Source organism: Anoplopoma fimbria, chromosome 8 (assembly GCF_027596085.1).
Source record: "Anoplopoma fimbria isolate UVic2021 breed Golden Eagle Sablefish chromosome 8, Afim_UVic_2022, whole genome shotgun sequence".
Taxonomy (NCBI): Eukaryota; Metazoa; Chordata; class Actinopteri; order Perciformes; family Anoplopomatidae; genus Anoplopoma; species Anoplopoma fimbria.
This window is the reverse complement of record NC_072456.1, coordinates 18,695,594-18,720,749: the sequence shown is the minus strand read 5'-3', so window position 1 is coordinate 18,720,749 and position 25,156 is coordinate 18,695,594. Positions and strand designations below refer to the sequence as shown.

The 25,156-nt window shown below is 41.3% G+C and overlaps 1 protein-coding gene across 1 annotated transcript in view; it reads left to right on the top strand.

Moving 5' to 3' along the window:
- Positions 1-1,223: 1,223 nt before the first annotated feature.
- LOC129094190 (unconventional myosin-IXb) overlaps positions 1,224-25,156 on the top strand; it is a 56,102-nt gene continuing 32,169 nt past the window's right edge. The window contains exons 1-4 of the mRNA XM_054602263.1: positions 1,224-1,527; positions 19,766-19,986; positions 20,120-20,339; positions 20,681-21,187. Coding sequence (XP_054458238.1) covers positions 19,829-19,986; positions 20,120-20,339; positions 20,681-21,187 — 885 coding nt within the window. The 5' untranslated portion in view covers positions 1,224-1,527; positions 19,766-19,828. The remainder of the gene's footprint in view (positions 1,528-19,765; positions 19,987-20,119; positions 20,340-20,680; positions 21,188-25,156) is intronic.

Below are 25,156 nucleotides of genomic sequence, written 5' to 3'. Positions count from 1 at the left end.
TTGTATAAAACACATAAATCTAACCACGGTGAGTACAAATCAGAAAACAATTACCATTACTATGATCAAGAGTAAGACCTTGTGTGTTTTAATGAATTGGTACAATATTAAAGAAACATTATGTTCAAAAGTGTAGACTAGCTGAAAAATGAGTTACATTGACCTCATGCTTGGAGGAAACAAAACATCACCGGTGAAAAGTCAATATTTAGTCCCCCACTGGTGAAAAGTCAATATTTAGTCCCCCATATATATATTTTATAATTTCAATATTTAGTCCCCCATATATATATATATATATTTTATATATATATATATATATCGCTTCTATATATATATATCCATTATATATATATAGCGCCCTGTTGCTCGTTAACATTTACGAAAGAACAGCGCCCTCTGCCGGATTACGGCGGTGGTACCAGGGGCACAAAGGCTCCAGGGACGGCAAATCGATGTAACGCTAGTTAGATACTCACAGACACGTCATTTAAATAAATATATATATTTTCTTTCAAGAATAAATATTTTTTTTTTTCAAGAATAAAAAATATATATATATTTTTTTATATATATATATATATATATATATTATTATTTTTTTTTTCTTTATAAAATATATATATATAATTTTCAAGAATCCTTAAAAATTAAAAAAAAAAAACTACGAACGTAGATACGAATGGCAGCCGGGTTTTATTTTAAAATGTTTATAAGCTCAAGAATCCGATATATATATATATATTTTTATATATATATATATATATATATATATATATATATTTTTTTAAGGATTCTTGAAAAATTATATATATTTCTTTTTAAAAAAAATGTTTTTAAGGATTCTTGAGCTTATAAACATTTTTTAAATAAAACCCGGCTGCCATTCGTATCTACTAAAGATCAAATGACGTGTCCGTGTGTATCTGACCCCATCGACTCGCCGTCCCTGGAGCCTGTGTGGCCCTGCTGTTACTGCTGGTACCACCGCCGTCATCCGGCAGAGGGCGCTGTTCTCCCGTAGATGTGAAAAAGCAACAGGGCGCCTTCATTGTAGAGAATCTGGCTTGTGCCTTTTTTTCCTCAACTTTTTTTTTTTTTTTTTTTCTCTCTCTCACCGCCCAGGCTGCTTCTGTTATTTAGGCAGAGAGAAAGGAAGTAGCGACAGGCTAGCTGGTTAGCCTGTCCGTGAACCACACAGTGTGTCAGGAAAGAGTGGACTTCTGGACCTGTTTCTGTCTCACAGACTGACCCTCTTTGTTACATATAAGGACAGTTTTTTTCTGATCGGTTCATTTTCTCACCAACGTGACCCGGATTTGAAACCTTCAAACTGACTCAACTCTCACGCTTTGTCTGTCTGTCTCTCCGCCGCTGTTAGCCTGCTTGATCCAAGTGAGTCTTCGAGAGGAGAAACACAAAAACCAGTCACTGAAAAACCTGCGACCTGGTTATCATTTATTGTTTTGACCACCGGGAATGCAATCAAGGATTACACCAAGACAATGAGACAATCAGCCGGTAAAGGTAACCTTACGACGAATGCTCCCCTGACTGTGCATTTGGCTTTGGACGAGCTTGATCTGTATATGTCAAATATCATTCATTTGTTTACATATTTTGTTCTGCTTTTGTTTAAGGTTATGTGTGTAATGATACTTGTTGGTGACAACATGTCGCCTGTCTGGTTGGTGCCACAGAAGTTGCATCTATTTAAGTTAGTGTGTGTGTGTGTGTGTGTGTGTGTGTGTGTGTGTGTGTGTGTGAGAGAGAGAGAGAGAGAGAGAGAGAGAGAGAGCTGAGAATGTAGGCTGACTTGTTGCAGTGCAATGTGCCCAGGCCTGGTGGATGATGTGACTAACCTACATGTCAGTGGCTGGTTTGTTTGGTTGGGGGTCATCAAGACCCACTTGGATTTCCTGTGTTGAGTTTTTTTTTTTTTTTTTTTTGCAGACCCTTGAGTCATCGGCATACATACAATCTAAACCAGAATCATCTAGAAGAGGGCAACTGCAGTTTATCCAAATTACCAGTGTATCATAACTGTTATTATGTGCCCTCCACGGTGGTGCACAATTTATGGCGACAGTACATTTCAGCCATGATTGCATGATTGGTACAGTAGCAGTCAAAAGTCTGGACACACCATCTCATTCAATGGTTTTTCTTTCTTTCTTTTTTTATTTTTTTTCTACATTGTAGATTAATATTGAAGACTATGAAAGGAACACATATGGAATTATGTGGTAAACAAACAAATGCTCAACAAACCAGAATATGTTTTATATTTTAGATTCTTCAAAGTAGTTGAATGAGAAGGTGTGTCCAAACTTTTGACTGGTACTGTAGGTGAAATAGTAGAATACAGCAACACATCTGTTTAGTGCTGGTGCATAGTGCATGTTGATGGAGTGATGTCATCGTGACATGGGATAGGTGCAGTCTGGGGGCCTTTTTATAATTATGTCACAATAAAGGTGACATGTCCTTTTTTTCACAGACTAAACGCGTGCATTGCAGCTAACCAACTACTTCTGAACTTACTGACTTTCTGGCTGAGTAATATCAGCAGTGGCTGCCTCTACTTGCTTTTCCTGTCATTGCACACTAATATTAATAGCGCCCACCCCTTGTTTATGTCTGTAATCATGTGAAACTACTGCCACCTTGTCAATGCAGCGTTGAACATTCAGTCCTGGGAGATAGGCTTTAAATTGATATCACAGTGTTTACAATCATGGCAAATGTATTCAGAATCACATTAAGACACTGAATTGATAGTGTTGTAGCCGTTTCTTCCATACAGTAACACACTCTTCCACACAAGCTGCAGGACCAAGCTCTCGCGTCATGGCTAACGTTTGGGTGGTGGAAAAATCACCCCTAGGAACATAACATGTGCACTTCACTTGGAAGTTCCTCTCCCTCCCCATTTCCCTTTTTCCATTTCTCTGATTTACTTTGGTCTGAACGGTTGGAGTTCTACCAAGTCATTTCCCGATTGTAAAATAATGCATCCACGTCGTTCTGTTTCTTAATAAGCCACATGTCGTGAACCAGGCCTTCAGGAATGGCTTGATATAAGCTGTGAGTCTAAAGAGCAAATGTGATGTAACCCTGGTAAACAAGTAGGTGGGGCATCAACCTATAATGCATGGAATTAACCTTCCTTCACTCATTTTTGTTTTCAGTTTGAGGGTAGTTTCCCAAGCAAGTGACTGTTGTACAGTCTATTTAAACCATCATATATATATTCTTTAAAGTTTTAGTTTAATTTCTCTGCTGAAAACACTCAATTTGAAAATAAGCAATCATTTCTTTACCCCAGAGTAATAATAATGGAGATATCATTATACAAATAACCATAAAACACCCAGGACCCAGTCTTCATTAGATGTTTTTCTCTCCACAGTTCATCTTTGAACTACAAAGCTCCTGCGTGGAATATAAATGCAAGTGACATCTCATTAAAAAGACACCTCATTAAAAAGATGAGCGCAACCAGACAGCCTTTCAAATTAATTCTTCAAGACCAAACTCTGGAAGTGACATTGAACAGAATGTAGATTACATTTAATTTAGGCTTTGCAACATATTTGACAGCAAATGTCTATTGTATTTATTGTCAAAATGCAATAGTACGTAATAGAGCTATTTAATATTACTTTTACGAGCATATTAGAATCATTCTGTTTAAACGATAACGATATACGACGTAACAATATCGGCTGAAATGGATATAGTGACACAGGGTGCGTGCGTGTGTGTGTGCGTGTGTGTGTGTGTGTGTGTGTAGCATCTGTAAGCCCACTGGTCCTGTCCAGCCTGCCAACAACACTATGCTGTGGATCAGGCATCAGCATATTCAATACAGTCAAGGTTCCCATCTGTCATACTCCAAATCTAATTACCACCCCAATCCCTCAGAGAAATCTTACCAGTCAAATCTCCATTTATTGAAATGCTTCCATCTTAAGAGTCAAATCTCCATTTATTAAACGGCTTCCTGTCTCACAATTTTAATTATAGTTACTATTTAGAAACATAAAAGGGATGAGATTTAACCGAATACCGATTTTGTTCAGATATGAGCACATAGTGTATGAATGGCATCTGAACTGGAGCTTTAATATTAACTTTCGCTTAAATATTCACTTTAAAGACCTTTCCGAACATCTTCAAATGATTGGAAACTGGAAATTCCGACAAAAAAAACCAGACAAATGATGTGACAAATAATAAACTGCACAGACAGTTTATCCCCTACCTCCTCAAAGTGATTCTAAACACTTAGGCAGTCCATAGTACGAGTCACTGCCATCTTTGAAAGAAAAAGGCCATATGGCCCCTGCTAATGGTTGTACTCTTCAAGCCCCGCAGCAAAGCTGACAGTGGTTGTAGAGAAGAAGGGGGTTGGGGGAAGGAAGACCAATTACATCTCCAGCTCAGCCTTGAGTTGTAATTGGTCTACACATCCTGGTGGAAGCAATTGTGTGAAACTGCAGATGAAAAGATAATTGCCACAATCATGGCTGTGCCAATATTTCTCTGAGGAAACTCTAGAGGCGATTTGAGGGGTTCCTAAGTATTCAGCTTTAATGCGTCTATTTTGAAGCACTAAATTGTGCAATGTGTGTTATGATTATTAATTTCTGCACAGATAACACTTCAAATAAGTCTTATCTCAGCTAATCGTTGTGTGTAACAGTCCACAGAGCTGTCCTACTGCTTATCATAGTATGTCTGTGTTTTTCTTAAATGTATGTCTCTGCTGTTTTAACTGTTGTTGTTTTCTTCATACAACGCCTATCAAGAAAGCTGCTCTCTCCTGTGACGCCACATCTGCAGCCAGCAAGACGGTTCATAAAAATGTCAAATGCTTTTTAAAGGCGACAATAATGAAGTGGTGGGACGTAGAATGGTAATGGGATTGCATTGGCTTGTTTTTGCATAGATGTCTTAGCAGTCTTGTGGTCAGCTACATATGAGCATTTTATTTTTAGCTGCTGACTTCAGAGGGTGTGTGGGCTGTTTTTGCATTGTCGATAGTAAAAGCAACTTTGTGATAGACTCTCAACTCCTCTGTCTAGTTTCTATCTTATCTTGTGTGTATTTCAGGGTCAAATAGATTGGGCGTTCTGTAGAATAACTGGGAAACTATTTGGTTTGTCACAACTGTTTGATGAATCACGATAAGTGTGGGAAATAACACCCAAATTGGTGGCTGTAGAATATACTTTATGTAAGCAATACCAACCACTCTGGCATTTGACTCTGGTTTCGGGCTACTGTTTGGTGTATATGTCTAAAATCTGCAGATTGTTTAAGGCTGGCTGACGTTCTCCTATTTCAAATCGCTATGAAAAGACAAAATACACATACAAAATCCTGTTCGCGGGAGTTAAGTATTAGGTCACCGTGTTCCTATTTTTATTTTCTGCTTGAGAATCTGACAGTTTTAGGTCCCAGGCAGAACAAAGACAGAGGAACAGGTCGAACTATGGTTTTGCTGTGGCAGCAGAATGATTTCCAACGAGTCCCTCAGCAGCGTGCCTCGTCTCTATGCGCAGCTGGAGTACTGGGGAAATATGATGTAGGTTACCTGTGAAATGACGCAGACACCTGCAGTCCCATGGCCCTGCAGAACAGCCTCAGTAACTCGTATACGAGTGTTGAGTGGCAATCTGTTTGCTGCTACATGAGGTATAGTGAAGGGCTCATTGCCAAGGGCTTGGCAGGAGAGTCAGACGTGTAGAAGCTTGTGTTTCCATTAAATGTGTGCTCATCATCGTTACTTATACTGCTGTTCAGGAACAGTAGTATGGACTGGGTGTCATTTATAAACCTGTGGGCTGGTACAGTGGAGCAGAATCTAAGATCTTTCATCAATCACGCCGTTGGAAGAGCTCCACATCTCCACATGTTGTCACAGACGTTGACAGCTAATTTGTATAGGCTTCCATGGGTAAAAACTTGATGATTCCTATCAGTGTGTATACCTATTTTTTCTGTAACGCAAGCTGGGTAGGTGTATGAAGACTGAGGAATAGAGGAAATGAAATAAAGTAGGTCAGAAAGGAGAAACGGGACACCGGTGTATGTGTGCATTTGTGTACATACAGTGCGTCAGCGGCGCTCAGGCCTAGTCCAATAATGTGACAGGAATGCTCCAAGGTCCGCCTCTCTGTGGCGAAAAGACAGCGAGAAAAAAAAAAAAAAAAAAATAGCCTTGTGTTTTTTCTGAAAGCTGCAAACTGAGCTTTGCAGTGTGGATTTGCAGTGACCTGTATTTTATGGCGACCGGACCACCAGATGGAGAATGCAGGCGAAAAGAAAGTCAGTGAGTGAGCAAGGCAGTCTGTCTATGTATACAAGGAGAGGTAAAGAGAGAGAGAGAGAGAGTAGTGAGGTTCCGAACTCGCCAATTCCACAAACTCCCTGGTAACTTGGCTCTTTCCAATGTGGCGAGCTGAATTTATGGGCTTTATAAATAGAGCCAGCGGTAATGATGGGGTATAAGTGAGGAAAAGCGCAGACCGACTGTTTAGGGTTTTCCTACTTACTGTGCATTTGTTTGTTGCGTCTTAGTATTCACACAGCCGTCATTGCCTTTCCAAACACACAGAGTCAAGATAACTGGGATCAAAGCTTGATCGCGATGATTATGATTACACCAAATCTGCCTGTTTAGATTCTGATTATAGGCACAGTTATAAGCCAAGCGAAAAGTTTTAACCAAGATGTGCAACTAAAACTTTTTCCGCAGTGAAGTAAAACGTTGTCTGTCAACATCATGGAACCCCCTTTCAGGCAGTTTCCTCACAATCACTTCATATGGAATTCAGATTCAATTCTCCACATGACATCTTTCATGTTAATCTCTGTCGGGTGGTAATCCTCCACTGTTAGCATTACCTGCTTTCATCACATTCACATATGGATCGTAAAGCGAGAGATGCCAACAATAACCCAGTTTCACGAGCTCTTCTTTATGCAGTTCAGCAGACCTGATTTTCAGGATTTCCGAATTTTGACTCAAACACTGTTCATGTTGAAGGGATGCAGATATTTCTGTGTTTTCTTTGTAGATCTCCCAAATGAGAGCCTGCTACTTGTCAGCCAATCATGAGGAACAGCAGCCACACTGAGTCGGCAAACAAAAACATTTCAGTTACAAAAACGTACAAAAATAATTTAGCTTTAATTTAACTTTGCATGAAAACATTATCACAACTCATGCAACCTTTTGCCAAAAATAAAAGAAAAACAATTCCAATCTGTGCTTATGTCTTTGATGTCTGACATATTGAGTTGAGTTCTGTCATTGGCTCCCTGCCCCCTCCCTCAGCTGCAGTGGTCACCCTGCAGTGGTCACCCTCAGGAAGGTGTGTGTGTGTGTGTGTGTGTGTGTGTGTGTGTGTGTGTGTGTGTGTGTGTGTGTGTGTGTGTGTGTGTGTGTGTGTGTGTGTGGATACAGGTTGACTGACTAATTGATGGCTGTGGTGAGTGCTGTAACCTCCCCCTCCATCCTCTCTGCGGTCACTGATCCTGTCCCTTGGCTCTGGATCATGGGCAGAGAGAGGGCACACCCTGAGGCTCCGTTTGCTGTTCCTCTGCACCATAGATCAAATGTGATCATTAGGCTTAGCTAACAAGAGCCAGAGAGGTGCACCGCCTTGAGTGTATTTATCATTATTTATTAACCTCGATGTATATCATATCTCTGTCAGGTCTTCCTACAGTTGGAGGAAACGGACAGAAACTAGCCGTTAGAGCGAACGGTTTTAAGACATAATTGGACTTAGTTGTAATGTTTTTGTAATCTAAAACACTGCCTCCAACAGGAACATTCACAACCACCAGAATATACTAGCCTCATCTCACCTGCTTTATTTGTCATTATAGTCCAGGCACAGAAGTCACACTATTGCCATGTGTAACTGAATTTGTAGAAGTTGTTTTAGTGCACATAAAGCCATCACAGTAGTTATGTATGTTCTGAAAAACATGAACTCCTGCCGGATAAATAAGCATGATGACTATTTAATGACCATGGAAAGTGTAGTTCAAGCTGTGATCTCTTTTTGTGGTTTATTAATACACTCCCTTCAACTACATCTACTACAAGTATTGTGGAAATGCAAATACAGAGGAAGAAAGGGATTTAAATATGAACCTGAAGTCCTAAGACTGTAATACAGTCCCTAATTTAAGACCTAGTTCACAAGGATCATTTGCAAAGTATATATTGGCAAAAAATGGACTGTCTACTGTAGAAGACTTCCAACGTTACTCACTCCTCGTGAAATGATGTGAGGAAAAACTGAATAATCTCAGCCAGGCAAGGCGGTAGAGGTGACGGAACGTTCCCATTACATGTGCCAGGGCAGAAGGAAGGCGGTGTGTTTAGAGAGCACAATGGCGAAGGTGGCACAGTGTTGGATTAGTACGTGGTCTATGGCGCCGCGTGAAGCAGATGCCGTTTGTTGATGTTATTAGTTCTAGGTGAGTATTTTAATTACTTTATGGTGTTTTATTGGCTAAACAGCCTTTAAACTACATCACATAATGTTCCTCTGTTAGTGAGTAAAATGACTCACATAGTAGAGCATGGCGTTTGCCTTGATTACAATTTTGATCAGATTATTTGTTGTTCATGTAAACAAAGTCATTAACATGACCTGGAAGGGATTAGTTTTGGATTCATTTTTGATGAGGCTTGATCTTCTTTGGAAGACAAAACACAACATAATTCATGTTCTATTCATGTTAGCCGTTAACGTACACTTCCAGTCCAAATATATATATCAAGGCATGTACTTTGGGCATTTCTTGCACTTTTAAGGAATGGTCTCCCTGCCCAAACCTTCTGACTGCAGCACAGTCTTGCCACTAGATGCCTGAAGGGCTGTGGAGAGTGACAAGGGAAGTACAAGAGAAAAAGCAAAAAGCACAGAAGAGTACAGACAAGGGAGGCACAGATTGGGGGAGGGGGGGGAGAGAGCTGGAAAGAAAGAGACGAGTGAAGGGTAGAAGAAGAAGGAGAGGGAGATGGAGCGGGAACAGTAGACCTTGGCTGTGTGCTCTATATTGGCCGGTCTCTGCTCTGTTCTGTTTGTTTTTGCTCTATTTTTACCGTGCAGTCTGACTGTGGTCACCGATGAATGGCTCCATATGTTAGTTACATTTCTTCTGACCCAAATCATTCAGGAAGTCCAGCATTGGAGGAAGTATTAAGAGACACGTTGTGATCTGTAAAGAAGTGGACGGTCAAAGAAAAAGCTTTTGGGAAATAGCTTAGGTGGTGTTGTCTTTTCACTCTAGCTTGTTCTGTTCATGTCATATGATGTTGCACAGGATCAGTTCTGTTCTTTATGCTGTTACTGTCATCATGAGGACAAACCACAGGGAAGATGATTTCACCAGATTATACTAGCTGAACATAATCATAAGATTATGCTTTTTCTGCTTTTGTTTCTCCCCTTTATTACACATCGTTCATCATTATAAGCTCTTTTTTTTTTGCCAGCCCTCCTGCTGCTTTTTGTCCGTATTTTAAGTTCAAAGTCAGGCCGAGGCCTGTATAAAATGTTGGATTGTTGAGTTGATTTTGGCACTGCTTTCCCCACCCAACACTAAAACATGGTGCCACAGCAGACAGAACTGAGGCTTTAGTTTGTGTTGAATCTCAGTTTTGTTCTCGCCACCTGCTTAGAAGCAGTTGGCAGTGTACCCTGCTGTCTGAACTTTTTTCTTTTTCTGTAAGGAATTCAAAATAAAAAGTATGCGTGACATGTGTTACCGTCGGCAAGGCTAAGGGATTATAAATACGTATGAACTCGGGGCAGTGCGGAGACTATTCTGGTGCTACAATGGAGTCATGTGTTTGGGGAAATGTTTTAAGAGCAGGGTAGCCCACATGAGTGAGCGTGTACAATAATCCCCTCTGTCTGCCTCCTTCCCTTTGCTTCCTTTTCTCCTCTTCCTGATTTCTGCCTGCAGCTGCCCCACATTTCCAGACGACGTACTGTATGTTTGTGTGTTTGTGCACGGGGTTTGTCAAGCTCAAAAGGAAGGAAGTCTTTCCCCTAACTGGAGACCATCCTGAGCAGCCTCAGATCAAAAGCACCTAAATCCAATAAACACACTGTGCAAATAGCATTTTTCGACAAGCTTTTTTTAGGTTGGCTGCAAATAACGATCTTGTTTTCATTAGCAATTAATTGGTGGATTGTATTTTTGAACAATTGATCAATCATTTGGTCTATAAAATGTCAGGAAATAGTGCTAATTTGCCCATTACACTCTCTAAAGCCCAGGTCGATACACTATTATTCAAATTACTTATTTGACCGACCAACATTCCCAACAAACACCAAAGATATTTAGATAACTCTCACAGAACACTTAGGATACAAATTTACTTAATTACTTTTTTATTTGATGAAATGGAACCAGTGGAATTTGTGCAATTTTTCTTAAAAAATGGATTTAAGGATTAAAAAAATGATCAAAACAGTTTCAGCTCTATATTTTGGGCAATAAATTCCCTAATATTATTCAGCTTTCTGACTAGCTATCTTCATATATACTTCTTTATGCTGGCTGGTCCAGAGATTAGTTATATTAACAACAACAAAACACCAACAGCTGGTCATTGAAATAATACATTACTGCATATCGTACTGGTGCTTATGTTGGTTTGTCGACCCTCTCAATGTCTGTCGTACTAATTAAGAACATACCAGGGTCCCCTTTAGCTGTATTTCTCCACCGCTGGTCTAAACTAGTCCATTATTAGTCCAACATGGCTGAGATGACTGGTCCGGAAAACTCTCCTGAATTCCCTGTCACCACCAACCAGCGTGGAATCCCATAACAGCCAATCAGACTCAGCAGAGACCTTCTGGGTTGCATTAAGTCAGACATGCTATGGCCTCCCTGGTCTGGTGTATTTCATGTGGACCCTGCTGCTTTGAATCTAGAGTTTCAGCTCATCACAATGATTGAAAACATATATTGCTTTACACCATCTCGGTTGCTATGCATCATCTCATCGCAGTATTAACGTCTAGATGAAAGAAGCCTGGGACTTCTTTGGTCTGTTAAAGACCCACGTTCAAGGATGGGATAATATTTGGGGTGTATTTGCAAAGGAGCATTTCTTTTCTCTGTTGCAGCACTCTTCCTCATGTTTTCAGGGGTTCACTGAAATGAAAATGAGTAATTTTACTAGTTTGTGCTTCATTCAGATCTGTTTTGTTGCCCTCTGGTCTGATTGACTGGATGACAGAGAAATTAGGGGTCAAAAATAAAGACTTTCTTTTTTTTTTTGTTAGCGGAGCACTTCCTCCACTCACCTCTACCCAGTGTGGTTTTACATCTGGAATCAGTAAAAAGCAGCAGTGCCAAATGTTAGGCAGTGGGGAGCAGGAGGGGGTGACCAGCGGGGGTCGAGGGGAAGGCATCGGGGGGGGGATTATGTTAATGACGGCGGTATGACAGTAGAGATGGATGGAAGGGGGCAAGGTTAAGGAAGCAGTTGAAAAACCCAGCAATCCAGCTGAGGCAGACGGGTGGCGAGACGCGGGGGAGTAGTGTACTGCTGTACCCGGCCTGCTTAGATTACTCACCTGCTGTGAAATGTACATAAAGTGGGAGTTCATAAAGCTGTGGCTTGCAAATGTTGGATTGCCTCAAGCAACAGCAGAACACGTGGAGGCCTCGGAGGAGTAATACAGCCACGATTTTCAAGTTGTTTTGTAGTAAGTCGTCCCGTTTGTTTACAGCCAGCCTCGGCTGAAGGACCTGTGCGTGCTACGGGGTCATACCTACCTCGGAGCGATGTCGAGTGAACAGCAGCCAGCTTCAGTTCGTCAATACATGACTCGGACACATGATATTGGGAGTGGCGGATCAATAGCGTGCACTCAGATAACCGTGTTATAATTGATTAGCTTTGTCCATGGCAGTTATGGTGATTTATTTATAGTGACAGACGGCGGACTAGCTTGTGTTTAGTGAAACCAAGCTGTAGTTGTGATGAGATATCGAATGGTTTTGTTTATCCCTCTCTCTCTTTGGCTGTAAGACAGAACAGCATCTGTGATTTATTTTTTTATTTTTATTTTTTTTCTCTCCGCACCCCATACACCCCATTCTTTTAGCTTACTTTTGGCAGAAGAGAGCATTTTGACCATGAGCTTGGGCTCTATACTGAATGAACGTGGGTAATATCAACAAGTCAAAGAGTTGGATCCCCGCGGCTCCTCTCTCCTTTATCCTCTTCTGTAGACGGAGGCAGCAGATGCTCCTCAGCTCCGGTTTTATTGTTCATGGCTGGCCAGCATGGGAGCTGACTTAAAAACCAGGGGGGGAGGAGATGAGCTTTTAGTGCCCCTTTTCTTCACTCTCTCTTCATAGTTCCCTCTCTATCTGTGTCTGTCTTACTGAGCCCAGTTGGTGTCTGCTGGATGCGTTAATTCCCTGATTGAGGTTTTGGTCCCTTTTTTTTTTTTTTTTTTTTTTTTTTTTTTTTTTTTTTTTAAACAAAAGGCTGCATCTTTTGAATAGGCCACATGGCTCCAGTGGGAGGGCTCTGATCCATTCACAGCCATTTTGGGTGCATCTGCACTTCCTCAACTGTGAGGCTGATTTACCACCACTCAGCAGCAACAGGAGCAATCTCTCTCTCCCTCTCTCTCTCTCTCTCTCTATCACAAAAGTCCAGAGTGCATTTATAAATCCCTAAGCGATCTCTCTCTCAAAGACACACACACACACACACACACACACACACACACACACACACACACACACACACACACACACACACACACACACACACACACACACACACACACTAACACACAGATTGAATCTTTACTTCCTTTGCTCCTGCTTCTCATTGTGCCCAGAGGACAATGCAGCCCACTTTGGCAAAATGCCAGCCCCTCTCATCTCCATTAGGTCATGCAGAGAGAGTTGTAGTGGTGATGGATACCTCAGTGGCCCTCAACTGCACTTTCCCTGGGGGACAGGAGAGGAGCTTGGTCAACAGCGTTGCAGCCAGGCACACAGATGTACTCTGGAAGGGGGTCTTGGTGGACCTGGGGATTTTGAAATGTCTGAAATTCAGTGTAAAACAAAATGATTACATTTAACCTGAGCACAGATGTTTAAATTGTTAACCTCCCTGACCCCAGAAAGCCTACGGTGGGTCCATCATTAAAAGCACATGTTGTCTGCACGAGCACATTTTAAACCCTCAGAGCTTTATTTAAATTCTAGGCAAGGTCTCAAGTAAAAGAAACGTTGGAGGGTGGATTTGAATTACGAACTCAATTCAAATTATTTTACAAGAACTCCACATACCTTCACAAACTCTCTGCTGAACCCTGAACTCCATATAGAGTCCGTGTTGGATCGCCTCTCTTTATCTGCTGCTTTTTGTTTTTGGTCTCTAACTCTGAATTGGTAATTCGCATAATCATTTTTTTTTATGATAGATGGATCCTCCGGCTCTTTTGGTCAGATCGTATTCTTGACACAAGTCTTTGTTGTTTTTATTGAAAATATTTTTGAATTTAATAGGTATGGAATTCGATTGATCTGTTAATGATTTCTCATTCATGGAAATTTGACCTACATGGCTGTAGCGCAGATTGAGTGGGTTGACCGTTAATCATAGAGGTTGGTGGCTCAATTTACTGGAGCCCTTGTCTACGGGGTCATGTCCTTGAGAAGACAGGGAAACTCCAAATTGCTCCCTTTGGGGCATTTATGGAGGGGAAAAGTTAGGTCGTCAAAAGTGAAGGATTTTAATTTCTTTAGAAAACTACATAAGTTGTAAAGAAAATACAATGATTATTATTGTTTTATTACTGTTATTGTTATTATTATTATTATTATTATTATTATTATTATTATTATTATTGTCACAGTTCATTTATTACCTGCCGTCTGTCTGCCAAATGATCTTGGAATTATCAACCGGAAATTATTAAGCTTTTCTTTTTTTTAAAAATACATTTTTAGACCAAATAGAATATCTACTTCTACAGATGTTAAGATGATGTCCGTCACTGTAGGTGGAAACTTAAAAAGACAATAGAAGCATTCAAAGTTGTAGCTAGCTTTACAGTTTTTGACAAAAATCCTAATGACTGTCTTCCTCAAAGTTCAAATCTGGGTGCAGCCGCTTGTAGCTCTGACTAGTGAGACTTATCAGACATCAGTAAGTGAAACACTGAGAGTCACCATATTGTTGGCCCGGACTCACTGCTTACATCATACCTTGCTTCATTTTGCATCCCCTCTCGGTGTACACGTGTTTATTAGAGTGTGATACATAGAGGGAGGGAGAGACTGAAGGAGTGAGAAAAAAGTAATGCATATTAGAGTGGAGTATTCAGCTGAAGCTCATTGATGTGTCACTGGGTCATTCACTTCCTGCCAGATCATAGTCAGCCGGTGGTGTCTCAGCACTGACTGCTCTGTTTATACAGTTTATATATATATGAGTATGCATGCCTGTCTTGGGAGGGCCATTAGGAATAAAATTGACTGTCTGTAGCACAGACCAGGAGCACAACACTCAAGACTCTCACACATCTCTAAGTGAGATCATAAACACTACAACAACTGGCCATATAAAGGCAAAACATTTCTGTTCTTTCTTCACTAATTGGCACTCTAGGCGTCCTATGGCTCCTCCTCTTCCTTCTTTGTCTATGGGTGGAGCTTTTTTCTTTTCTTTTTTTTTTTTAAAGTTGGTGTGAAGAAGACAGAGAAGGAGTCGTGAGAAAGTGGAGGGTGAATAATACCTGGTTGACTTATTTCTCTCCTGCCAGTGACTGTCAAACAATTCCCTCTTGCTGCTAACAGCATCAGTGATAACAACATTTTTTCTCTCTCCAGTTTGTCAGTTACTGTTCTGCGTTCCTCCTCTCCTGTGTTGCATACGTGCAACACCCTGCATGTGTTCACTAGTGCTCGCTATAAATGTTGTGCTGGTCAGAATTATATAGCATATAAAATGGGCCATAACCTTCAGTGCAAAGTGCACAGCTCAGTGAAATATAGACCCCAGACGACTAATAACTAATAATAACTCTAATAGTTCCCCTGTGACAGAGGATTGGAAAGTCAGCAGTGCAGTCCAGACATAAACATGTGTGGTCTGACTTAGTAGTTTTACTTAAATAGCTTTTAAATTGATTGTACTGATATGTTCAATTTCGGTTGTTTTGATTAATCAGCTATGTCTGTGTTTAGGCCAATCTTTATTTATCCTGATGAAGGCACAGTGAAATGAATTGACTTAAAGCCGATATTCCTTGACTGGATAACAAGGAGTTAGGTGGGATAATGTTAGTGAGTTCATTCAGGATGAGTGGTATTTCCTTTAAAAAAAAAAAAAAAGAAGTCTGGTTTAAGGAGCTTGCTAGTTGTTAATGCCCCCTCCTGCCCACAGTAAGCAGATGAAGAGCCCTCCTCTACCCTCAGTGGTAGTCTTGTGCTCTAGTGTCTTCCCATCAGCCCTCAGTAAGCAGCTAAAGTGCCAGGCTTAGCCCACGCAAAGCAGACAACCCCGGTCTTATCTGAGGAATGCTGGGCATCCTTGCAGAGGATCTCCTCCACAGGGAGGAAGCTGTATTATCTCCAAAGCCCCCCATCTCCTTTGATTGTCCCCTGGGACCTCTCTCTTTTCTGTCTCACTTTTAGATGTTTACCTCTCTCTCTCTCTCTCTCTCTCTCTCTCTCCCCGTCTGCCCCTCTGCTTTCTTCTCTTGTTTCATTGTTCTGTTTTACTTCGTCACTACCCTTTTCCCCCAGCTTCTTTTTCTCTCTGCACAGCCACACAAGATGAAAGAGATGAAATGCTTTGCGCCGTACACACATATTCTGTACTTTAGATTTTGCTCTTTTTAAACTAGTTGCGAGAGCAGCTGAGGAGTTAAAGTAACAGATTTAAACCAGACAGGGCCAGTGATCGGGGATAATAACGATGCTGTCTTTTGTGGTCTCTGCAGTTTTGCATGCCTTGGCATTTTACAGGCTTGCATGTTTTTTGGGACTGTGGTCAACTAGCCTGGCAAAGGCAAAAGCTCTCAAGCTGCTCCATTTTCCCCCTTAATTCTCTCCTGTGACCTAAATTGTTCCAGAGTTGGCTTTGTTAAGATATCTGCATCTGTAGCTCAGTGGATTCAGGGAGTCGTACTTCTAAAACAAGGTTCTATCCCCCGGCTCCTACTGTTCACATGTAGAAGTGTCCTTGAGCAAGACACTGAACCCAAGCTGCTCCGAGGAGCTTTACAGCAGCCCGCTGCTCCTAAAAGGCTCAGGATGGGTTTATTGCAGAGGTCAAATGTCATGTATGTACCTGTACGTATATGATTAGTGGAATTAAGTTTAAGATATGTGTACGAGTTACTAGCAGCACCGTGTGGTTTGGTTCAGAATCTCTAATTAAGCAGATCTTCTATAGACAAACATTTTTGTGATTATTCTTTTCTTGACAAAAGGTTGCAATGTTATAAAGAAGAGGAAGGAAAGATGAAACATTATCTTTGCCACATTACGAAACTAGATATTTTTGCACATGATTTAAATGAGCTATTCTAAATGGGTACTTAGTAGATTGTCTGCGTATGTTACTCATGATAACTCTGCAGAACACATTGTTCATATCAGTCATTGGAAAGTTTCAGTGAAAACAAACCTTTTATAATGGAGGAATGGAGAACATAATTTCATAACTCATGCAAACGTCTGAGAGCCTTTTTTTCCCCTCAGACTGCTTTTTTAGGCATATCTCTGACTATAATATTTCTTATTTTTCACGTTGAGAAAATAAACCGTCTCTGCTTGAATGATAAAAGTGATAAACTGTAGGACTCTGTGCTTTCAGGGCTCGACCCGGGATCAGGTTTCTAAAGCAGGGCAGTCTGCCTGCCACACAGTGATTTAAACCAGGTTCCTGTTTCCCAAGGGGGACTTGCAGTGTACACAGAATACATAACTGATGCATTGCCACGCTACATGATCCATCATTAGACCAAACTTTACCCAGCTGCAACTGTGATTCACACTCAAATACTTTTCACTTTTCTGGATTAATGTTTGGTACAGACAGCCTTAACCTTGATCATATTTATTTCTCTGTGATCCAGAGGGATGTTACAATAGCAACGTAAAAACATGTTGATATCCAAGTCTTTCCTAATGTTTAAAAGTAGGTGCGTTTCTCCCTCCGACCAGAAATGTTGACTTTTTTCTTTTGGACATGCATCTCTGCAAACCGTTGGTAGTTGTTTCCTGTATATAATACTGTACGATGTTTAGAGCTGATTAAAAACCGCCAAGAGGGTGTGTGTTGCAGACTGCTGTAAAAACACTCAATGGGTATATGCTGTTTACAAGATATCATATTCTTAATAATAGTGGAATATTAGTGTGCTTGTAAATGTAGTCACTGACTCGGTCCAGAAATACCTCAGCATTACTACAAAGAGTTGACTTTAAATGAATTGGTCATGTTGGCCAGGCTTTCTGTTCATCAGCTATGATGTGAAGCTGCCATCATGTCAGGCTGGTAAAGTAACCACAGCAACGCACCATCAGTCATATGGGTGTGGAGTAAAGTTAACTCGCAGTTGTACAAAGTGTGATTGTACAATGGTTTGAGCGCTAATTATAGAGTAGTGTTTAGCCCTACATGGGTTTGTACTGACGCTTACTACTGTAAGGCAGATTGTGGTGCAGAAAACTGCTCCCTGAAGCCAACTGTTCTCTCTCCTCTGTGTGCAGGTTGTAGAGACGTATGTGTGTTGCCATGGAAGAGTTATAGATTAGTATTTAAAGTTTGGTTTTCTCTGAAACAAGAACAAAAGGCCATTTAGCACAAATGTGTGTGACGTCAGTAGAAACTCAACATGCTGTGAACTCTTGCTCAACTTTTACGGAGCAGCATGTTAAGCGCTGTGATTGAATCTATTCTTTCGTATTTGAGCCTTTTATAATACAACCTTGCTAATGCTGGTAATGATTGCAAATACCTTACAGTAGACGTAATCACATGTTGACTAGGGCTGAAAGTATGCAAGTTTTAATTACAACTAAAAACCACCTCAGCTGATTTGACTGATTAATACACAGTCAATAAGACATAAGACGGTGCAGTTACATGAAAGGGTTCAGAAAGAATTGGTGCCCGACCTCATTGACTCCTGTGAGTTTAATGGCATGGAACCCAGTCATGGGGTTCATCAGTAAGAAGTTTGTCCCCCCCCCCTTAGTTTGCTGTGGTTTAGTTCATAAAAGAGCCTGGTACATCTTCAAGGCAGCTTCACCTCAGTCAGGAAACCAGTGATATCTGTAGAAGGACTGAACAAACCTCTACTTTGTTCTCAGCTAATGGCCTGCTCAGCCCTCTGAGATGTTGTCTTCTGTGTTCTTTTGTGTTGGGACATTGCCAGGCAGAGAAAATTGAGTTATCCATGGATTGAGAGATGAGTTGTTGTGGTAAAAAGTAACATGTTATCCAGCTGCCGAGTTCTACGTCACACATCACTGTAGGTGTCTTGTCTGTGAGAGGGAACAACATGCAGTCATTACACCATTTGTGGTTAAAGTGTTTTCTGTTTTTGTATCTTGGTTGCTATCATTGAGCGGAAGGGTTCAATTTCTGTGCAGCGTCTGCAGCTGCAATTTACAGTAAAGTTTCAGTGGCAAAGTTTTTTACACCTGATCTGTTAACAATGCACTGCGGTATTATTAAATTTGAGTCAACACTAATGCACATGTCTCAGCCCTGTTCCCAGGCTCATATGCTCTTTATTTTGTTGAAATTTTTTTTTGTTTTGTTTGACCTATTCTGATGACTGAACTGTATATTTTTTGGATGCAAGGAAAACCACAGAATGGAAAATGAATTAGATTCTCTTTATTTAACCGTTTAACAGTCAACTATCATGGAATCAAAATATCTTGACGTTTGCCTTAAAGTTAGTTTTGTTGTTTCTGTTTGTGATTCTTATTCTTATCTAATTTATGTTCTTATACTTTTTTTATATTTAAGTGGTGATTTGTAAACATTTGGTATAAGGGAATAGTATTTAGCTTTGGCCTACGTCACTCTTTGTAGTCTACAGATTTTTCACATCTTTTTATGATGAACCACTGATTACAAAGAAAGAAGTTTAGGCAAGTAAATAACCTCATAGCAGGACGCAGACCTTACAGATGATCTGTTGCTAATTTAAGGCCCATAACTTATCAAACTGTTATATTTCTTGTGTTGACCTATTTTCTAGGCTAATCTAAGACACGTCTCTCTAGCAGTTACATAAAATCAAAGGGGTCAAATATCAAGGATGAGCTTTCCATGTTTAAGACTTTGTTTAAAAATCAACATTTATTTTTGCATTTTAAAATGCTTGTTCAGAGCTACAATTACGTAATATTTAAGCTTTTAGAAAGCTGCAATGCTTTATATTGGAAACCGTTCACTCTCTGTTTCTACTGGCCGTGCTGAGTGTTTATTGGAATAGAATAGCTAACTGTTGGCGTGCGATTCAGTCTTCTCTATTTCATCCCAAATGTTGTAACTACCAATGTTTGTGCTGAGGCCGTGGACAGCCGTGTTTTATCAATGTCCAGGGTCGACATCGGGAAATGATCAGGCACCATTGTCTAATCCATGTGTGGATGTCTGAAGTGCAAATAATGAACTGTCCCTGATCAATCGACCTCTCATTTTCAGGTGCTGCGTGGTGAGAGGGAAGCAGTGGGTGCGGCATGCTGAGGCCACTCCCCCTGGCCCAGGATGAGTGTCAGAGATGGCGCTGCCACCATGGCAACGAACGCAGGTGGAGAAGGGGGGGGAGGAGGGCCAGCTAGCCCTAACGATCAAGATGGCCGCTCATACCTGCTCCAGATCTACCCACGGTTGGCTGCCCAGTCTACCACCTGCTGCAACCTTAGGTGAGTGTGCCACAGGATGACGACTGGAAACTGTTTATGTTTAGCTATGATGTTGATGAGATAAAAATGAGTAGGGGAACTACTCTAAACCAGTATCGATCAAACTGAGTCATTACTTTTTTCTACTCATCAGAGTGCAGAAGGATGCAACAGCGGCCTCCGTGATCTCAGACGCTGCCACGGAACTCGGGCTGGACCCCGGCCGCATGTATGTGCTGGCAGAGGTGAAGGAATGTGGCGGGGAGGAGTGGGTGCTAGAGGCCGGAGACCTGCCGGCACAGAGGTTTCTGCTGTGGCCACGGAAAGCCCAGGAGCAACACCCTCGAAGCCTTGGCTTCTACTTCTTACTACAGGTGGAGTTTACCGTTCACTCTGCAGTCAGACTCGGTGGAGACCGCTGAGAACAGTCCTCCCGCTGTCTGACTATTGCATCCTTCCTGCTTCTGCTCTTGCTTCCTCTTAGTCAAGTAGTCAACACAAATAAAAAGTTACGCACAAATGATGGAACATTTTAACAAAAAATGCATTTAAATTAGCCACATGCAAAATGTATCCAGATATTGTTTCAACCTGATTAGCTCTATGCCATTTTGGACTGCTTAACTATTTGACTATTTAAAAAAAAAAATCAGCAACCCAGAATATTTTTTTACTGTGTAGATTAAATACTGTATTTATTTTTTCTCCGATCCAGGAGAGGAACCATGATGGCAGTATTCATTATGTCCACCTCCCACCTGTGACTAAGGAGCAGGAGGCCCAGCTAGCAGCCAGGGGCTTCCTTCCTCCTCCACAGGACGACTTTGCAGACCTCTGCAACCTCCCCGTCCTCAATGAGGACAGCATATTAAACAACCTGGGCACACGCTTTTACAAGAAAAAGATCTACACCTATGCAGGCAGCATCCTCATAGCCATCAACCCCTTCAAGTTCTTGCCAATCTACAACCCTAAGTACGTCAAGATGTACGAGAACCACCAGCTGGGCAAACTGGAGCCTCATATTTTCGCCATTGCAGATGTAGCTTACTACGCTATGCTCAGGAAGAGGGTCAACCAGTGCATCGTCATCTCTGGGGAAAGTGGCTCAGGCAAGACCCAGAGTACCAACTTCCTGATCCACTGTCTGACTGCGCTCAGCCAGAAGGGCTATGCCAGCGGGGTGGAGAGGACCATACTGGGAGCTGGACCGGTCCTGGAGGTAAGAGGATAACACCTGGTTTGTGCTTGTGAAGAAATGAGAGATTGGATTAAGTCTAGAGTATAAAAGTCAGTGTCTGTCTTGTAAAGGGACACAACAAAGCAAAGAATGGAAAACTCTGTAGATTGTGGTATTCAGACAGGTGAGTCTGTCAGATCCCCATTAGTTTCTGAGCTTCTCATCAGTCTCATCAGCCACATGCAAATCTTTTCATATCACAATTTATCTGTTACAGCATTTCACACTTCTGAACTGTCCTTTTTCAAGTGTGAAATGCATTTTTCTTTATATTAAGTCATATCCCACGATGACATTACTTCCTCAAATGTGACTCGTCACGTTGCTATGGCATGCTGAAGCACAAACACACACGCACACACACATAGGCAGAGGATGCAAATTACACTAGGTTATATTTTTAGATCATTTTTATTGGACAATAATTATCTCTAGTTCAGTGGTTTTGAATGATAAAACATCCCATGAAAGCATCGGGTCCCATACAGTACCGTACAAATGTATTTTCAGGCTGTGACCCCATTGCACTTCCCTGCGTGGGCTGATGGTGGGACATATGGAAGTCTGTGTGTTGTGTAAAAGACTTTAACATAAAGACTATGGTCTACCCAGAAAGAAGAAATGAAAAAGAGGATGGGAAGTTGCTTTATTAACCCTTCATGCGGCCCCTTGCCTTCGAAAATGCTGTGGAAATCTAGTCAAGATAGTGTGGTTTTGTTTTTGTTTTCTATCTCCAACTTATTTTGAAATGCATTCTTGCTGTCTTTGGTTAACTGATTGCCTAACATCGTGAGTTCTGTTTTTGACTATTAGAATATGAACAGCCTAAATTTCATTTGGAACATTTGTTGACCAAAAGCTGATATTTATTGGTTGCCGTTTCGGTCAGCTGACTGCTCTTCTTCCTGCTTTCTGGTCTGTGAGAAACAAAGTGCTTGTACGTACTTGCTCTCTGCAACCTCTGACAGGACAGACTGAATCAATCCTACTGACAAACTAATACAAAACGTTGTGTAAGCTACTCATTTTGATAGCTATTGGGAGAATATATATATATCAATAAAACGTGAAAACTCACTAAATAAGTTTTACATGATTTTTTTTTTATGAGTGCAGTGTAAATATGTGAGGCCAGCTGGTTGCTAATAATGGTGCACAGCGTTCAGGCCTGTTTCTGGACCGACAGACTGACCAACCGTCTGTTCGACTGAGTCTGAACAGACAGAGTGTCTCCCTTGCTTAGTTTTCTGACTAACCAACGTGAGCAACTGTCTCACTGATACACAGAAAAAGGCACCGCTAATCAGACGAAACACCCAAACCAGAATAACCATCTTTCCTCTCTGAAGCGTTTTGCATTCAAAATGTGTTTCAATTGTTTGCCCTATTTGCCCTCAACAGTGAAGTGGAGTAACTTGAATAGTTATGCATTTAGAAACAGATACTGTATGGGGCGTCACCATGGAGTTAAGTCTTGTGTCACTGCTGCTGAGTGTATCTTTATGCAGCAGAAGGTTAAATACCTAGGGCTCAATGCAAAGTACAGCTCTCTGTGTTTGCTAACAAAAGAGGCACAAACCAATACATTCAGACCAGCAGACATCTGTTAGCTTTTACGTTGTTGAACAAAAAAATGGTTGCATCATGAAGGATGAGTTATGAAACAGTATTGTTTCTCAGTTAAATCCTTGAGCTACATGGCAGAGAACAGAGTTGATTTCATTTTGTTTATTTTTCATTCCTGTAATTAGAAACGGAGTCTCCTCCACTTTCACATATGGAAGAATTTACCTCTGGTCAGACCTCAAGCAGGGTTATTATTCTGAAGTCATTTTCAGCATCCACATCACTCCCACTCTCATGCTCTCTCATAAGCAAGAGTGTACTTTTGATGCATATTTTCAACACTGTGGATCATCAGACTGCCCTGCTGTTCCGGCTTTTTTGGATTAACCATGATGTTGTGTGCATGGGATGGTGTGTGTGTGTGTGTGTGTTGTACTGGGTGGCATGAAAGTGTGTGACCTAGGTCATATTACGTATGAGTGCTTCCTGTCAGCGATGTAATCTGGATGCATGTTAGTGATTTGAGTTATATGGAAGGACTGGATCTCTGCACAATAATCTCAGTACGATGTAGACAAAAAAAGCGGAAATCCGAGCACTGGGTTTCAGTTCAGTAGTCCTACTTGGTGTTGGGAACCGATTACTTGCAGGATCTGGAAGTAAATCCCCTCTTCACATTTTTCTGTTTTATTTCGCAATAATGTGGCTAAAATGAAACCTTTTTAGCCAGAAAAGCTGTATGTGGAATGCGGTTAATTTTAAGTACGAACCAGTGCTAAAAAAGTGAAACCCCTTGATTTGTGGAAGTAAGTTCAATGGAACACCCAATACTATGGAACAGAACAAAATGAAATAGAACCGGCCACAAGCTATACACAAGACTACATTGCATGCACAGTGTATCCATCTATCATCTGTCACCCTCCGTCGTCTCCAGACCCTCTGACTCAGTACTGGAGCCTTCACTCACAGAACTACCGCTGCATTCAGATGCGTTTGAATAAGAGCAGCAGCGTTGGTCCCTTGATGTGTGTCAGTCTGTCAGTCTTTGGTTCCAGGCGGGTGATTGAGAAAACGTGGGGGCAGGGGGGGTGGGGGGTGTGGAGAGATTTTTCCCTTCCATCAGCAGAGTTCTGGTCCCTTTGGCAGACACACCGCCACTCTGCTGTTCACTCCTTTCAGCATGCAGAGTGTGTGTGTGTTAGCCTGCTCCAGAGCTGGGGATGCAGGGGCAGACAGGGAGACGGGTTCGGTCCTCGCTGTCCTGGTCCGTAGAGGAAGTGGAGCTAGGATTCAATCTGCAACCAGTCAGCCAATCATCTTGGCAGTTGAACGGCTGTAAATATACCCCCTTGCAGAATTTTTGCAAATTCCTAAATTTGCATTTTACCCAGAACAGTTGGCATAACTGCATAAGCAGAGGCAGCTGCAGTAAACGATTTTCCATACTATTACCTGCTTGGAGACCCTCGTAGTTTGTTCATGATGTGAAAATATTCAGTTTTGACAACACCCACAAAATTTAGCAGCACGCTCATAAAATGGCTGACATTAAATAAAATACACTTCAGAGACTATAAGTCCTCTGAAATGATGTTCCCTGCAGTTTCTCCTCACACAAACAGTCTACCTCTTGTGGTTACTCCCTGACAAGTTCCATCTAAGGCCTTATATATGGAGCTATACGCTATTTATAGATATTTATAGAACATTAAGGAATTTCTACTTTGAAAAATAGGGTTTTATTGGGTCTTTTTCAGTTTGTTGGAAAGTGTGGGTGGGTGGGTGTGCGTGTGTGCGTGTGTGTGTGTGTGTGTGTGTGTGTGTGTGTGTGTGTCCTAAAGCTATAGGGGAGGTCTTCATGCCTGGGTCACACATTTTGAGGAGATGAGATCATGGTTTATAGGGCTGAACTGACTGTGTGCTCTGTTGCTGGCAGATTGAATGGCCCCAACCTGAAACCGTGTGGGAAAGCTGCTGTCCTACTTTAGTTCATTGTATCACTTTTTTTCTATTACATATTGTATTGTATTGTATTCTCCTCTATGAATTTTCCTCCTTTGTCTTGAAAATAATGCCCGTAAAGGAGAGCTCGTCCTTAATACTTTCTGCAGCTTAAACAAATAAGACTTCCGCCTGCAGAACAGCTCACCAGCTCTGAATGAGTATGTCATTTGGGAACTGGTCTAACTGGTTAATCCTCTGCTGCATGGGTTTTTTTTTGGTTTCCCTGTTTTCTTTTGCCAGGCGTTGAAGGCTATGCATGCTTAATGTCTCTGGGCCCTCCTCTGTTGTAGAGAGTTGGATGAAACCTTGCAGGCAATATTTTGGAGTTATTTCTTAATCATAGGGAAGTAAAGATCAAGTTGGTCCAATTGTTATCAG